Source organism: Anabas testudineus, chromosome 1, assembly GCF_900324465.2.
Source record: "Anabas testudineus chromosome 1, fAnaTes1.2, whole genome shotgun sequence".
Lineage (NCBI taxonomy): Eukaryota > Metazoa > Chordata > Actinopteri > Anabantiformes > Anabantidae > Anabas > Anabas testudineus.
This window is the reverse complement of record NC_046610.1, coordinates 16,675,114-16,691,174: the sequence shown is the minus strand read 5'-3', so window position 1 is coordinate 16,691,174 and position 16,061 is coordinate 16,675,114. Positions and strand designations below refer to the sequence as shown.

At 40.2% G+C, this 16,061-nt stretch overlaps 1 protein-coding gene across 3 annotated transcripts in view; it reads left to right on the top strand.

Annotated features, from left to right (window-relative positions):
• The window catches only part of LOC113161682 (E3 ubiquitin-protein ligase SMURF2-like), a 52,877-nt gene extending 37,377 nt beyond the window's left edge, over positions 1-15,500 (top strand). Inside the window, exons 10-21 of one of the 3 annotated variants that reach the window (XR_003298767.1) lie at positions 824-982; positions 2,070-2,126; positions 8,523-8,736; positions 10,116-10,219; positions 10,350-10,464; positions 10,717-10,895; positions 11,417-11,554; positions 11,764-11,884; positions 11,970-12,171; positions 12,312-12,387; positions 12,536-13,748; positions 13,974-15,500. Coding sequence is in view for 2 of the 3 variants with exons in the window: in XM_026359453.1 (XP_026215238.1) it covers positions 824-982; positions 2,070-2,126; positions 8,523-8,736; positions 10,116-10,219; positions 10,350-10,464; positions 10,717-10,895; positions 11,417-11,554; positions 11,764-11,884; positions 11,970-12,171; positions 12,312-12,387; positions 12,536-12,635 (1,465 nt within the window). In the remaining variant the exon portion in view is untranslated. Of the gene's footprint in view, positions 1-823; positions 983-2,069; positions 2,127-8,522; positions 8,737-10,115; positions 10,220-10,349; positions 10,465-10,716; positions 10,896-11,416; positions 11,555-11,763; positions 11,885-11,969; positions 12,172-12,311; positions 12,388-12,535 lie in introns of all 3 variants that reach the window. The other 2 variants (XM_026359454.1, XM_026359453.1) reach the window with 2 other exon arrangements.
• Positions 15,501-16,061: the final 561 nt, after the last annotated feature.

The window sequence follows — 16,061 nt, the reverse complement described above, 5'->3', positions numbered from 1 at the left end:
CTCAGGGTTGTGCCTTATTAGTCAAATTTCAAGCTGATATCAAGGTCAGCCAAACTAATGACCTTTATAATTCAATGTAGAGTTGGAAGAGACATTTTGGACAGATGTTGAGCTGAACATACCACAGCCAGTGGTTCTGGGTTCAATCACACTGTTCTACCAACCCTCAATAGTCCACCAGTTAATACACCAGAGATTGCAGGCAATGTTATTGCATTACGTTTTTGGCCATGAGTAAAACATCCAGTTCACAACTGCAGCCTCTGGGTTTGGTCATTTTGGACCGAGCCGCTGTAATGATCCAGAGTGCTGTGATGAGTGCAGCAAAGCATGTACTGTTTTCCAGAGTGATGTGTCCTTATTTCACACAAAGACAAAGGATTCAAACACAAACACAGAACGACCTCTTTAGGCTACAGCACTGTCCTACATCAGTTTCTACTGACAGAAATCAGTCAGTCATAGGACAGAAGAACAATAAAAAAAAAAAACAATCAGCATGAAAATGGCAGCGTTAATGCTGTTGAAGGTTGTGGTCCTGTGTTCTGACTGACTGATGTTTATGAAGCTACTGTGAACACTTTTTATACTTTATGTAAACTTTATGAACATCCATATTTCACCACATCTACCAGTAAAACCACTAAATGTGTTGTTAAGAGCTTTGTATTGAATTGTTTGTAATAAATTATGCCTTATTGAAATTGCTTCTGGTGAGTTGTGTCGATGCTGTTATGCAGCACCTTTGTTTTTTATGCAGTTTAAATGCTTATAGAGTTTAATTGCATTTCATTTGTTGTGTCATTATAATTGTTTTATTCAGGGACCTAAGTAATGTGAACTGTGAGGAGCTTGGCCCACTGCCACCAGGCTGGGAGATTAGAAATACAGCCACCGGCCGCGTCTACTTTGTCGATCACAACAATCGAACAACACAGTTCACAGACCCGCGACTGTCTGCAAATCTACATCTAGTACTCAAGTGAGTATAACCGGTAATGAGTATGGACATTCAAGGACAGTATATGCTCATGCCAGTAACATAAAAAATTGTGTGATTTTTTTTTTCCTAGTAATTGTTTCTACTTACTTAAAACTCTTAAGGTCTCCAGAAACAGAAATGGTCAGAAATATATTGCTGTCAGTTGCTGTGCCCTCTACTCTGAATGCTGAAAATAATGGTGACAAAAACACAGATCAACAGTAGCAGTTTCTGTGAAAAACAACAGGCTGTGACATCAAACCAGCTGATGACAAACAACAGCAGATATCCTCAAATAAGCTCAGCAGCCAAACAGTTTGTTTGTTTGTGTTGAGGAGCTGACCATGAGATGTAAACAGAAGCAAATTAACTGGAAATGGAAGTGAGGGTAATTTTCTCCAGTGAGACAAAACAAATTCATGTTTATACTAACATCAATATGAAGCATCTTTAGTTCAGTATTGAGTTCAGCTCCTTGTTTGTAGTAGATTAATTTTAAAGCCACCATGCTCTGTTCATGTTTTCTGCCAACGACTGTACGCAGCTTAGTGTTTTTAGTAAGTAAGTAAGTAAGTAGCTTCACGCTCTCTGTGCTGGAAACGGAGATGATGACTTCTGCCTGGAGAAGCTAGAATAACCCGAAGAGTGGGGAAAAACTGTTAGGGAACCAGTAATACGAAGAACAGTCGTGAATTCAGTGAATATGTCTGCTGTTAGATAATTGTTGATGACTGTCTTGACTTAATTTACAGCATATAAGTGTATCTCATTTTATGTTTTTGTTCTCCTGCACTTGTCCTTTCCCCCGTCTGCTCTCTGTCTTGTGTATCTGTATATGATATACTCTTTTTCTTTTTGCTCTTCTCTCTCTTTTCTTGTTTTATTTCTTTTTATGCCTATTCTGTCTTTTACTTGTCTCCTATGTACCACTTTTTTTTATGTCTCACCTGACTGTTGCTGTTTTTAATCTCTTTCCCTGTTTTCATCATTGCTTCAATCCTCTTCTCTGCCATTCACCTTTCTTTATGTCCTTTTCTCTCTTTGTCGTTCTCTCTCTCCCCTCCCTCTCGTCTCCTGTTTTCTCCAGCAGCCCAAGTCCAAATGGTTCCCGTGTGGCTATGGACAGCCAAAACACTAACCTCAGGTAACCTACACCCCCACACACACACACGTGTGTCCACATACTTGCATGCAGACAAACTGTTTGTATATACACACATTTGCACATAATCATACACGCATGTGAAGTCTGCACACAATATTTGATGTAAATCTGCACACTCTCACACTAGCTCTCTGTTTAAAGCAGTTTCAGCAGCCAGTCACTCAAAGCATCACGCACACACATTTTTGTATGGCAGTCGTTGACATTGCATTGCATAGCCCCCCCTGTCGTATAGGCCATGCTAATCTTCCAATTTTTAATTTATCACTTGTACTGCCTAACCCTAACAATCACAACTAACTGCCTCACCCTAAACTTTGCCCCAACCCTAACCTAAACCTAAGTCCAACCCTAAAACCTTGTCTTAACTCTAAAATTGCTCTTTAAACTTTCTTCTGATTGTGAGGATTTGCTAAAATGTCCTCACTTTGTAAAAATGTCCTCAGTCCAATGGTTAAATGGGTGGTCCTTGCAATGATAGCCATACAAACACGCACACACACTGTTCCACTGTCATAGGAGAAAATGCTGACTGTGATAGTTTTCCACAGGAGAATGTCCAGTCGATGTGTGTTTATGTATGTACACTTTTTTTTTGTAACCTTCCTCAGGGTTGACTTTCACGTGGATGTCATTTAAGTTCAACATGCGCACGCACACACACACACACACACACACACACACACACACACACACACACACACACACACACACACAGTGCTGTCCCTATCAGTGGGTTGTCAGTCCATCTTTCAGTGTGTTTATGCTCTCTGTCAACAGTCTGTCTCTGCTGAAGCTCAGCTTGTAGCCAGCTAAGCCAGCAGAGAGGCCTGGTGAAGCCAGATCCACTTGGAAAAATATTAAACACATGTTAACATAACAGCTGTTAGCTTAGCACCACATCTTATAGCCTGTCCGAACACACATGGGCTAAATACTTTAGCGGTGTGTTACTTTTCAACTGAGTATTTATTGAAAATGACAGCTAGTAAAGGAGTCTGTGATAATCATGTGGAAAGAACATGTGAGTTATATAAATCACCGATGAAAACTAACTTGTTTTAGGGGTTTTTTTTGGCTGCCCTGTGGTTAGTGTGTGAGCTAGAGATGTGATTTTTGTTTTTCCGTTTTGCCTTTTTGTATAAATTTGTCAGAACCTCTTGCAACAACAGCAGCTGGCATGATAGACGTGTTTGGGAAATCAACATCTGGTCAAATAGTATCCATATGTGTCAGAACAGCGTCTGGTTAAAGCTCAGCTATTTTCTCCAGTCAGCATCATTAAATGCTTGTCTGAGTCCTTATTAGGAGAGATTTAAGAAGGTCCAGACAACGTTTTAAAACTTTGAAAAGGTCAAAATTAACAAGCTTTAATTTCTGATGCAGATTTTCGTGATACACACTGATTAATGAAAATAAAAAGAAATGACCCTCTGAATACAGCCAATATCACAGCATTAGATCTGTAATGTGGAAGACTTGTGAAGATAACTAAACAAATACATGTATAAAGGTAGTAATTTGTCATTTGATCGCAGACAACCTCTCCACGTTTCGAGTTTAAGTCCAATCAATTCTCAAGCAGATTATTCAGGTTTAACCTCTTAAGACCCGAGCTCTAATTTGATATGCATTTTTAAATTATTTTTGCTATTTGGGCTTATTGGAACGCGATAAGTATAAAAACTAAGAATCATCTTTTCACAAACATTTTCAGAAAAGACATCATATGTCTACATTTTAACCTAATTGTAACACATATAAAACATTTTGCATTAAAAACAAGCAATGCCCTTTTCTTTACACACCTATTTGTGAAAGGCTGTGTAACAGTTGCGATCAGCTTGCACACACAAGAGCCCAAAATATGTTGTACACGTATGTGTATGCCAGGTCCTAAGAGGACACGTATGTAACCTAAGAGGTTAAAGACTATTAGCCAATTTAACTGTACTGTACTTCACTGTACTCAGACAATGAAATGAGCTTAAAAAAATCTCAAAATAAAGAGAAACCAGTACAACAAACCAGACCACCCACTGCCATACTCTGCCACCACTTATATCTGTCCTTGTTAGTTCCTTTTTATCCTCTACACCTCCTCCCTCCCACCATCTCCTCTGTCCTCACTGATTCTCTCTCGGCCCTCTTCTCTGTTCCAAAAGCAGTTTCAACCTCTGTGCTGGCTCAGTGTCAGCACATCTGTCTTTTATCAGTGCCAGGATTTAAGAGTATTTCACTCAACATCCACATAGCATAACAACACATAGACTGTGCTCTCTATTGCAGCTCTGCATCGACCTGTTTCCATACAGAGAGACTGAAGATGATGGTTGCATATTGGGAATAGCTGAGTGTATGTTACTCAGGCTGTGTAGGATTAAAGCAAAAATCCATTTGGATAAGTTGCTGGTCAGGCAAACAAATACAACGCCTACAGGGGAGAGACTTGATTTGATTAAATCGGGACTTAAAGTAATGTGTTGACTTAAAGTAAACAACTACTGCAAGCTAAGCTGTCAGCATCAACCTGAAAAGAGAGTGATGGAAAGTAACACAAAAATAAGGAAAGTCTTTATTCTGTTAGAGAGTTGTCAGACAGATGATGGTGCTTTGGGGTTATGAGTTCAGCTTGTAGTTTGTCAACACGTCATTGTCACTTCCAACTGGTATAATGACTTGTTGCGACGTTTTGTGATAAACTCAAATCTCTAGTTTGAGTTCTTGTATTCACAACCTCTGCGGTCAGATTCTTCATGTTTGCTTCAATTATTATTCTTCATGATACCTGTGTTTGTTCAATCAGTTTAATTAATGTAAAGTTTTCCTAACATTTTTTATCATATGTGTTAATTTTCATGTATGAAACCTGTTAGACTCTGGGTTTCACTGCAACAGTTTCCTTTCCTAAAAATCACATATCAAATTAGTATGTTTCTTAATATACTAGTTTAGTTTCTTAAAACTAATTATAAAATCACAAAAAACACACATTTTTGTTAGCTGGACCATAACAACTGTTGATTTGCTTTGCATGTTATTGATCATTTTGTTACAGTTGTTAGTGGGTGTATTTTTTTTTCCTGTCTGAAGAAACAAGTTGTGTTTTGTCTACGTTTGTCAGATTAGATGGTGTGCAACAGATGTGATGTTACGACATTGAGTGAACAGTTTGCAGTTCAGTCTCCAGGACACATCTTGGTTTAAATGTGTCTCAGACAGCCGGTTGCTGTAGACCTCAAACTGATGAAAGCCTTCAATTGTCAGTCAGACGCAGCTACATTACTGTGGTTTGCCACACTGTCTCTCACATACTTAGCTTCACCCTAGCACTAGGACATAGTATAAGCCTGAAAGATTACATCAGTGTTTGCTGTAGGTATTTTTAGTTGGCACTAGGTTAAGGTTTAGTGGGCATCAGCAAGTATTTTCCCAAGCAAGTTAAAACTTTCTGACATTTCTATCAATATTTGCTTGGTGCTTTAAGCAGTGATGGTTATATTTGGCATGTTATGGGCGTGTGGGCTATTTAACCTGTGAAAGAAAAATGTAAATGCTAATTACCATGTTAGCCATAAATTTTACTTACAACATATACTGTACTTGACATTTTCTGCTGTAAGTAAAACCTCACCAAAGACAATACAGTAAATACCAGGTGTCTTAATGGTACTACTGTGTATATATACACATTACAGCAGTACAACTCATTGTACTGCACTCTGTGGTTGGTGTCAACTTGTTTTCCTCCCATATGCTCTACACTGCTGTAAAGTTGAATTGTACTTAAAGATCAAGTGCAATCAGAATTCTTTATTATTATTATTCTCACTAAGTATGTTGTACTCAAACTCATCACTGGAGTCTGTCTGCAGCTGGCTGGCTGTGTTTCACATATTTTTGGATTAGGTAGAAATGTGCAGATGTGAGAGCTTGGCAAAACGCATGTATATTATCAAAGTAAATAATTCTCTACTCATATATACGCATTTTGACTCCACATTCAGCAGACTCTAACAGGTTGGTATTTTTTGGCCCACCTCCCTGCCCTGCCTCCTAAGCAGGTGTAAAGAGCAGGGTACCAGGTGATACTATGAACAGATCTACTTATAAAGGACCCTCTGACCCTTTGAGGTGGGCAGAATGGGTGTGTTGTGGGGGCTTTTAACACCCTTTTACTTACTCAACACTTGTTACAGCCTACCTTTGCCAGCTGCTGTAAAGAAAAAGCAAGGGCACTTTCTCTTGCACACACAAACACACAGAGCTGCTCTCCTGTGCATGCAGTCCCTCACCTAACACAAACCCAGTCTGCCTCCCTGAAAACACACAGGGGAATGGGGGCCTATCACAATACTGCAGGTTCAGGTGCAGGTGATTCAGTCCTGGCAAATGTTCGCTCTTTCTTGTTTTGTTTTTTTTACTTCTCCAGCTCCTTTGCCTGCCACTCACTCCACCTTGGAATAACAACAATAAAAATCCTCTTGCTCTTACATCAAATTTGAAAGTTTATATTTCTCCCCAGTCGTCGTATTTCACGGAAGCTGTCACAGCAATGGGAACTATTTCTGATTTCATCGTTCATCATTTTGCTGTGCTTCTATTTTCTGTATTTGTTATGATACACACAGAGCTCGTCGCATTTGGAAACCAAAGACGATGAACTATGTTGAAACACATTTTTAATTACACTGTGTCCTCTGAATAAAAAACAAGTGTGCTGAAATTACACTTTATTATATGGTTCTTGAGCCTTGCAGCCAAAAGCAACTCATTGCATTTTGTTTTAAGGCCATCTTTTTCTCCCCTCCTCTTTCCTGAAGTGGTTTTCAGGACTGGTCTGCTGCAGTCTTACCCTTTTTTGACATACTAGGAGCCCAAGCGCCTGCCAATAAAATAAATAGCAGCGGACTTGATTATACAGGGGTGGACTAGTGAAACACTGCACCCGTTTAGTTTGGAAAGCCCAAATAGATGAGGCTTTTTTCCAACCCACTGAGCCAGAGAACCCAGGGGTACAACAAGTGTTGGAATAAGTGGTTGGCTGCGAGCTGCTCCTTTATATCTTGGTGTGCCACCTTTGTTTGTCCAACAGCAGTCTTGACACTCCACTCCCAGTGGAGGACAGTAGCTTCTTTTAAGGAAGTCTTCTGCTGGCTCAGCGACTTCTCACAGCGAAATGAGGGCTGCTGTCCTGTTGAAGAGTGAGATGGATTATATTTTTACGAGGCCCACCCAGGCATCTCACCACCGGCACCACAGAACCTAAAATGACCATAGCTCACCTTTGCCAAGATTGTATCTCGTGTTTTCTTAGAATCCACTACACAACACATCTTTCCCAGACGTGTTGTTCCACAGTTGCACAACAATGCTGCACCTTGGCCGGACAAACAAGAACTAAATTCTGCATCTGCCAGAATATAATTTGTAACCTAGAAGACAAACATCCTCGGTGTCATGTAGACAGAAACAAGACTGGACATTTACAGAAATGTTGTTTTCCCCCTCCACCTCAAAGTATGAGGAAGGGTGGCAGCTGCAGTGGTCGGATGATGGAAGCTGCAGTTGAGGTTGGTACCTACCGGGAATCAGCCTAGACTGTCACTGGATTTAGGCTTGAGAGGAGTAAATGTCTGAGCTGAGATACAAGTTTAGTAAGGCAGAATTTAAAACATTTAAATTTACAGAGATTGTGTGATGGAGGAGGACAAAGAGAACACGTTGAGTTATCTAAGTGGCTCCAGCTACTCTCATACCAATCTTCTTTTGTATATTTCTTCCTCTACGTTTTTCTGGTTCACTGTGTGTATCTCCCTCTCCCTGCTTATTCTGGGTTTATCTCCCACTCTCTGTTCTTCCTGGTGGTGATATTTACCAAATGTCTGGTCAAAGTCCCAGTCTGTCCACAGATCTGGATCTGATTTTCTCAGGGCTTAGCACTGTGTCCAGGGCTCTTGGCCTGAGGAGAGTGAGGGCTACAGAGGGAATTTCTTACAAAACTCCCTCTTTCAGCAGTTCAGAGGATATTTGAGATGCAGAGGCTGGGGAATTCCCTACAGGACACTTCCCCCTTTTCTTCTATCTTTGTATAGATCTGCAGTCTTCACAGGAGTCAAAACAGTGAAAGAGAAAATGATCCTATGACTATATGACAGTAAACAACTGAAAACACAGAGTGGAAATTACCCTTTGGAAAGAGCAGCTCAGCCAAACTGTTTATGTAAACAATGAATTATACTAATATATGACTTTTCTGTCTCTTGTCTCTTTCCCAATCACCTGCCCATTCATTCTTTGTTGATTTCCACGGACTCATCTTTCCCCTCCACATCCCTCTTTGCTTACCTTACCCCTCTCTTGCAATCATCCCAGTCATCCCACCCAGTTGAAGGACCAGGCTGGTCCTGGGGCTCCTCAGCAAGCTCTGTCGCCAGCTCAGTTACCTGAGGAGGCAGAGTGCCTGACTGTCCCCAAATATAAGAGAGACCTGGTGCAGAAGCTAAAAATTCTGCGACAAGAGCTTTCTCAGCAACAACCCCAGGCTGGCCACTGCCGCATTGAGGTCTGCCGAGAGGAGATATTTGAGGTAAGAAAAAAACATAAACTGTACACCTGAATCAAAGATGGCGTGTTCTTACGCTAACTCACACACACTCACACACTCTATGATCACACTGCACTTGTTTAGCGAAATGCTGCTTAGTTTTCAAAATAAACACCAACCCTAACTTCCTTTATTTTTATCATCCTGCGCCTGAAACTTAAGGTCACTGAAATTTCACCTCCGCAGTGCAACAATAAACATAACACTCTAACTTAAAAAAGATGTGCATTACACAACAAAAGGAAACATTCGAAGGACAGCTGAACACACAGACATGCAAACAGATGACACACCGAGTGCACCATGAATGTGTACATTGTGTGTCCTTCATACAGTATGTTCATAAACTTCCAATGCATCTGGTATTTAAAGTATCACATGCACACATGATTATTGTTTTCAGGCTTCATGTCCCTGAAAACAACAGCAAACACAGGTTTTTTATGTTTTAATGTACAGTATTTGCAGGAATAGACAGACTCAGAACCACTTTATGATTTCCAGGGAACAACGGAACAGAAAACGTCTCCTCTGTTTCTTTTCTTCTGCTCCTTTGTCTGTCTTTTCCTTGCTCTCCCAGTCATTTGTTCTACCAAGGCAAAGGCATTCTTTCTGGATGATTTCAGCAGCTAAAGGGATGGGGAGGGGAGAAGTAGCAGATGAGGGAAGGGGCTAAGGCAGCAGTGGCAGACATAACTTCATAACTTCAAGTTGAGCAATGAAAAATATGACTTCATCCCCCATAGACGTGACAGCTGTGGAAGAGGAACGTTAAGTGTGAAAACCAGCTCTGGAGATCTACTTGAGGTTTCCATGCATGAACCAGCACTGCAGTATATCACTGGCGTTGCATGCACTGAACAGTTATAGTGTGACTTCCTATTTACACGTTCTGTGCCACATGTTTCTTTGCATATGTGAGCATTGTGTGAAGAGACATAGAGGCTTCATGTGTCATCTGCGTCATTACAACTTGATAAATTAAATTAAAACCTTTAGATCTTACACCAGCGGGACCAAGCTTATAGTCTTGTCTGTGCAGCTCAGCTCTGTCATGCTTTCTCAGTTGCTGAAGCAGGATATTGTTTATTGTGGCATAACCTTTGAGTCTCTGGACTCCTCTGAGAGGACAGGCAGTGGCACTTACGTAATGTGAAAAGGAAACGGTCTCATTACTTATTTTACTGCAACAGGGTGAAGGAGACAATCATGAAGTTACATTAGCACACAAACACACATACAGGCATACACACAGCAAAGCAAAGGTAATAGCATCACCTTGTAGAGGCCTCATGTTGAAACTAGTCTTTTTTTTTTAGCTGCTGTTCAATATTAAACTTTCTGTATGCATTAAATTGCAGGAGTCATACCGACAAGTGATGAAGATGCGTCCGAAGGATCTATGGAAAAGACTGATGATCAAATTCAGAGGAGAGGAGGGACTGGACTATGGTGGGGTTGCAAGGTAATTTTTTAAGTGTATTTTAAATGTGTTTATGTGGTTTTATTTATTTTATATTCACATTTTTAAATACTTTTTTAGCATTGTTTGAAGCACATGTCTCACTGTGTGTGCGTGTGTACGTGTGTGTTAGGGAGTGGTTATACCTGCTGTCCCACGAGATGCTGAACCCCTACTATGGCCTGTTCCAGTACTCCAGAGACGACATCTACACTCTACAGATTAACCCTGATTCTGCCGTCAATCCAGTATGAATAATTTAGTTTTCTAACAACACACAAATGAACATATTTATCTGACGCACAGACAGCTAGCATCAGAAAACAAAGTGTTGTTTAAAGGTTATATAATAGTTAATTGTCCCTAACAGTTGTCTTTGCTCAGACAGTGGTGATGATACATTTAGGCAGTTTTTTTTCTAACAGCTGAAACTAGTTAACATTTCACCAAAACACATGCGCCTCATGTTTGTGGAGTGAGAATCTTGGTTTGATCTGCAGGAGCACCTGTCGTACTTCCACTTCGTGGGTCGTATCATGGGCATGGCGGTGTTCCATGGCCACTACATCGATGGAGGCTTCACGCTGCCCTTCTACAAACAGCTACTGGGGAAGCCGATCACTCTGGATGATATGGAGTCTGTTGACCCCGACCTTCACAACAGCCTTGTCTGGATTCTGTAAGATCTTGTTTTTATCAGTTGACTCATCTGTGCCACATTGTTCTATTGTGCTTTAATAAGAAAATATTGTAGCAGTAAAGTAAAAAGTTAGTTTAATAGATGCATTAAAGATCTGATCACAGAAAGCATTAAAAACAGGTTCACACACAAACTTGACACTTTTGCAAAAACCAAACTATGACTGTGGCGCCCTCTGCTGCCAACTCAGAAGAATGTCTGATTAAAAAGGGACCATCCTGCAGCTTTACTCTTTTAGCACTGAGCAGTGGTGAGGTGTATTATGCTGTGTCAGTTTGATCTTATTAGGCCCTAAAACTTTAGGCCTTTTTCCAATGGGAATCTGTTCTTATGTCTGTTGTTGGTTGTATGAGAGTAATGATTAAAAAAATGCCATCACAGTCTGTTGACTGATATTATTTGATTGCATTTTGTTTTCCTAACAAAACAAAGGATAGTGAAATCAAGTTGAGAGCCGATTCCTGTTGTTACTTAATGTACTTTTGTCGCGATCTTCCCAGGGACAATGACATCACTGGCGTCCTGGACCACACTTTCTGTGTGGAGCACAATGCCTATGGTGAAATCATCCAGCATGAACTGAAGCCCAACGGCAAGAGTATCCCTGTCACAGAGGACACCAAGAAAGAATATGTCAGGTGTGAAGAAGATAGACCTATATCAACTCATTTACATACTGTGACACAAACATACAACAGGGAACTAAGTTTGAATTCCACCCACATGGTTACAACATGTTCTCATATTTTTCCTACATTCACACAGATGTTCAGGGGCAGTTCAGCCAAGTTCAGTATCATGGTGGTGAATCGGTGTTTTTTCTTCCCTCCTCTCTGGTTCTCTGCAGGTTGTATGTGAACTGGCGTTTCCTGCATGGCATTGAGGCTCAGTTTCTGGCCCTGCAGAAAGGCTTCAATGAAGTTATCCCTCAACATCTGCTCAAGTCCTTTGACGAGAAGGAATTAGAGGTACAGCAGAAGACCACTATAAATTCATTTCTTAAGGATGAACTCATGTTTATATTTAAGTTTCTCTCTTCTTGTCTACTTTCAGCTGATAGTATGTGGCCTGGGCAAGATTGACATCTCAGACTGGAAGTCCAACACCCGCCTGAAGCACTGCACCCCTGACAGCAACATCGTCAAGTGGTTTTGGAAAGCTGTGGAGTCATTTGATGAGGAGAGGAGGGCCCGACTACTGCAGTTTGTTACCGGGTCGTCCAGAGTCCCACTGCAGGGCTTCAAGGCATTACAGGGTACTTACTGTATCCGACTGTGTGTCACAGTGTGTGTGTGTGTGTGTTTGTGTAATTAGCTGAGTTGTTGGTGAGTAACTTAACAATGGAATTTGATGCCAAACTTCACCTGTTGAATCCTGTTTTTGTTTTGACTGCAGGTGCTGCAGGGCCCAGACTCTTCACCATTCATCAGATTGATGCCAACACAAACAACCTGCCTAAAGCCCATACCTGGTGCGTGACACGTGTACAGACAGAAATGCATGCACATAACACATGCAGACAAAATCATGTTTTACCATAATAATAGGGAAACTGTGCCTCTCATCGTCTCGTAGCTTCATTCCTGCGGACTCATCCTCTCACTTTCTCTTCTCCGCAGCTTCAATCGGATTGACATTCCACCATACGAGAGCTATGACAAGCTGTACGACAAGCTGCTGACCGCCATCGAGGAGACCTGTGGCTTTGCAGTGGAATGAGACACATATTGGAGAGCGTGTTTGTGCATGAACGTGTAACTATTTTCAGGACTTCTACTGTCCCTGCGACGCGCTGACAGGCTCACTCAGAGCCTGCGTTGTAGAGCGGCCTGCAATCTTCCTTTTCTCTCATCACATTCTTCTCTTATCAACATCTGTTTGAACAGCTGCTAGAGAGTCACCCCATCTTTTTTCAGTGTCGTTAAAGTGAAATCCGCAGAGCAAATGAAAAGCTGCAGCTTTTTGCAACTGTTCTCTTTTGTATCATCGTTAATGGGCAGTTTTTTTCTGCTTCCTTTGTAGTTAGAAGAATAAACTGTGAAAAGACCTGCGCTGCCTGGTCGACTCACTTTAAATCCATCCAAATCAGGAAGCCGATTATCAACATACAGCTCAGTATCTTACAAAGGTTTTCTGACTGTGTTTTACAGTTCAAACAAACTTGTCATGCTACTGAATCTTTAACATTGCAGGTAGCCATATCTTGCCCTTAGCAGCCATCTTACCCTCAGTCAGTACACGGTAAAATAATCCTCAAGGCTGCAGCGTTGGTGTGCTTCATCATGTAGGATCGCCACAGATTCATCCTACCTCAGTGAAATGCTTTGATGTTTGAACTTCATCATCAAAATTCAACAGCAGTTATTTTGTACATGTAAAACCATAACATTTAATCAGTTAATATACTGTTTTGGAATGAAACTCGAAGCAGGTGTGATGTTTTTGTGGCGTTTTGAGGGGGCAGACTCTGGTGACGAAGAAGGCATACGTCTTATTTTTCCTTGACTCACTGCACACAGTGACCACAGCTCCTGTACACGTGTTTCTGCATGTGTACCTTTTATAGATTAGTACCCACTCAGCTCTACTAGCACAGTATCCTGAAACTGGTTGAAGGCGACTGTTTGAGCCTGGTTCATCCTACTTTTCTTTGTACATTTGTCTCCAGCAGTAACAAGTATGCATGTTGTTGTTGTTTTTTGGGGGGTTTTTTATTCTGTCTAACCCTCTTCCTCTCAGATCACTTGTGAAATGGGCACAACTGTCCATAGGACCAGGTTTCAAAACCAACTTTACAGGAAAGTCTATTTGAAATCACATCAGCTTAAAAAGGTATTGCTTTCTTTCTCTCTCTTGTCACTTTAGTGCACTTTACAAACTGAGCAGTGACGGCAGGAGTGTTTCCTTCATGTTAGATTAAAATATATCATGTTTTATTTGTTATACAACTACATTAGAATATACAGAGTAAAAAGTATCTATACACCTGTAATTTTTGAGTATATATGTACAAATACACAGCTATTTTGTATATTGTTGCTTGTTCTTTCTGTTCAGTTTAAATGCAAGCATGCTGGTGTCTGTCACAGACCTCTTTGCATTCTCAGGTGAAGTTGTCTTTTTTTTCTTTTCTTATTTTTAAAACATTTATTAGGCTGGTATGTGAGGTGGGATAAAACTGGTTCATTGGAAACTGTATTTCAGAGGCCTGTCTTTAAATCCGTCTCTTTAAGACCTTGTCTGTTTAGTGACATTTTCTTTTGGTCGAGCACTTTCACTTTTTGACACACACATACCTTCATAGGAGAACAAGAAATGCCGTATTTGCAGCTCTGGAGGTCCAAATATTAATTCATATGCAGAAGAGCCGTCTCTTCTTCTCTGTCTTCAGAGCTGTAAACGATGGCGGTCGGCTGCTGCTGCTGCTCCTGGGTGCTACACTGTGAAAGTGTTCAACCAGAATCGAAAATCACTGAAAAACAGAGCGAGTCTCCACTCGGAAAAAACGTTTTGCATGAATGGCTGCTCGTCAGATAAAGCCTATTTATTCACATCATTTTTTAAATTCTTTAAGTTGGAAAACCCTGTTAAATCTTTTTTTTTTCTTATATCTGTACTGCCTGCATTAGTTTGTTAGCTGATAAGCTGCTAACAAACTGCAGTCACCATGAAATAAACCAGAGAAACAAAACAGTACACAGACATTCTCATCTTTGAACAGTTACAGAGATTTCTTCTTTTTTTTTTTTTTTTTTGCTTTTAATAACCTGACTCAGAGGCAGAAAATAAATGCATTACATGTTTTTGCACACCTTATGCATACTTGGTCTCCAAGTTATAATCAGACACTTCCTTCTATTAACCAAATAGTTAATGGACTGATTGATTTTCATGTAGATGGCAGATATACATATATACACAAATGCACACAAACGTTCTTGATATGCACACATGTATGTTTGTCCAGTGCACACAGTCCACTGCTCTTTGTTACGTTTTGTTGGCACCGTGCTTTCTGGCTGGTTCAGTCTCAGTCCAGTTGTGGAACAGTTTCCACACAAGGGGAAATCGAACTTGTCCCCAGTTAATCAGCCAATAATTGTGCTAGTCATTGTTAAATTCATCAACCTCTGAACACTTGTGATGTAATAACATTTTGTCTTCTCTAACTGATCTGATTAATTTACTTGAATAATAATAATTAAAAAAACAAAAACTCACTGTTGTATTGATGATTTGATTGGAGCCAAAACAACCTCCCCACACTTTGAAGTAGAAATTTACAGTTTAATGTGCAAATTCTTGTGTATGTGTGTAAATTGCTTCTGAATGAATTCAGCACAAAACCGATTTTTTTTTTTTTTTTACTGCACCATGTTTTGTTTCTTTTTATTCTCTGTTTCTGTATTTATTATTACAGCATATGTGTTAATAGTTTTTCCACATCAACTGCTCTGTGAGCTTGTAACTGACACCTGTACATACGGACAATAAAGAAGCAAAGTAATAAACTTCTTGTACCCTTGCAGAAAGTTGAGCAATAAAACTATGCTGTTTGGCCCTCACAGCATTATGTTTTATAGACCCGCATGCAGTTGTGTCTTTTGTTCCAGATCATGACGATGTGCGAGTCTGGACTCTGGAGAAGTGATCTGCACCTTGAGAACATTTGCATTATGTTTTGTTGGTACAGTTTGTGTATTGATAAATACTGATTCAAATGTATTTTCATGGTGATATGAAGTGGAATAGAAAGTTGAATACAATTAAAGTGGCCCAGAGACGCTTCCAGTTAAAGCCTAGAAATGACCAAAGAATAACGAATAATAATAATAATAATAATAATGATAATGATGATGATAATAATAAAAATAATAATAATAATAATGATAATGATAATAATGATGATGATGATGATGATGATGATGATGATGATGATAAATAGGTATTTGGTCAGGTTGTAGACTTCTGTAAACAGCCCACAACAGTGGCGATACTGAGAGTTTAAAATACTTTAATAGTGTTGAAAACCCTGAACCGAGTGTAAACAAGACTGCGGGACGAGCTCGGCCTCAAAACAGATGCTGAGATGATTTACTTCTCCTCCATGTGTGAGGAAAACACAAACGGGACCAGAAACACTGC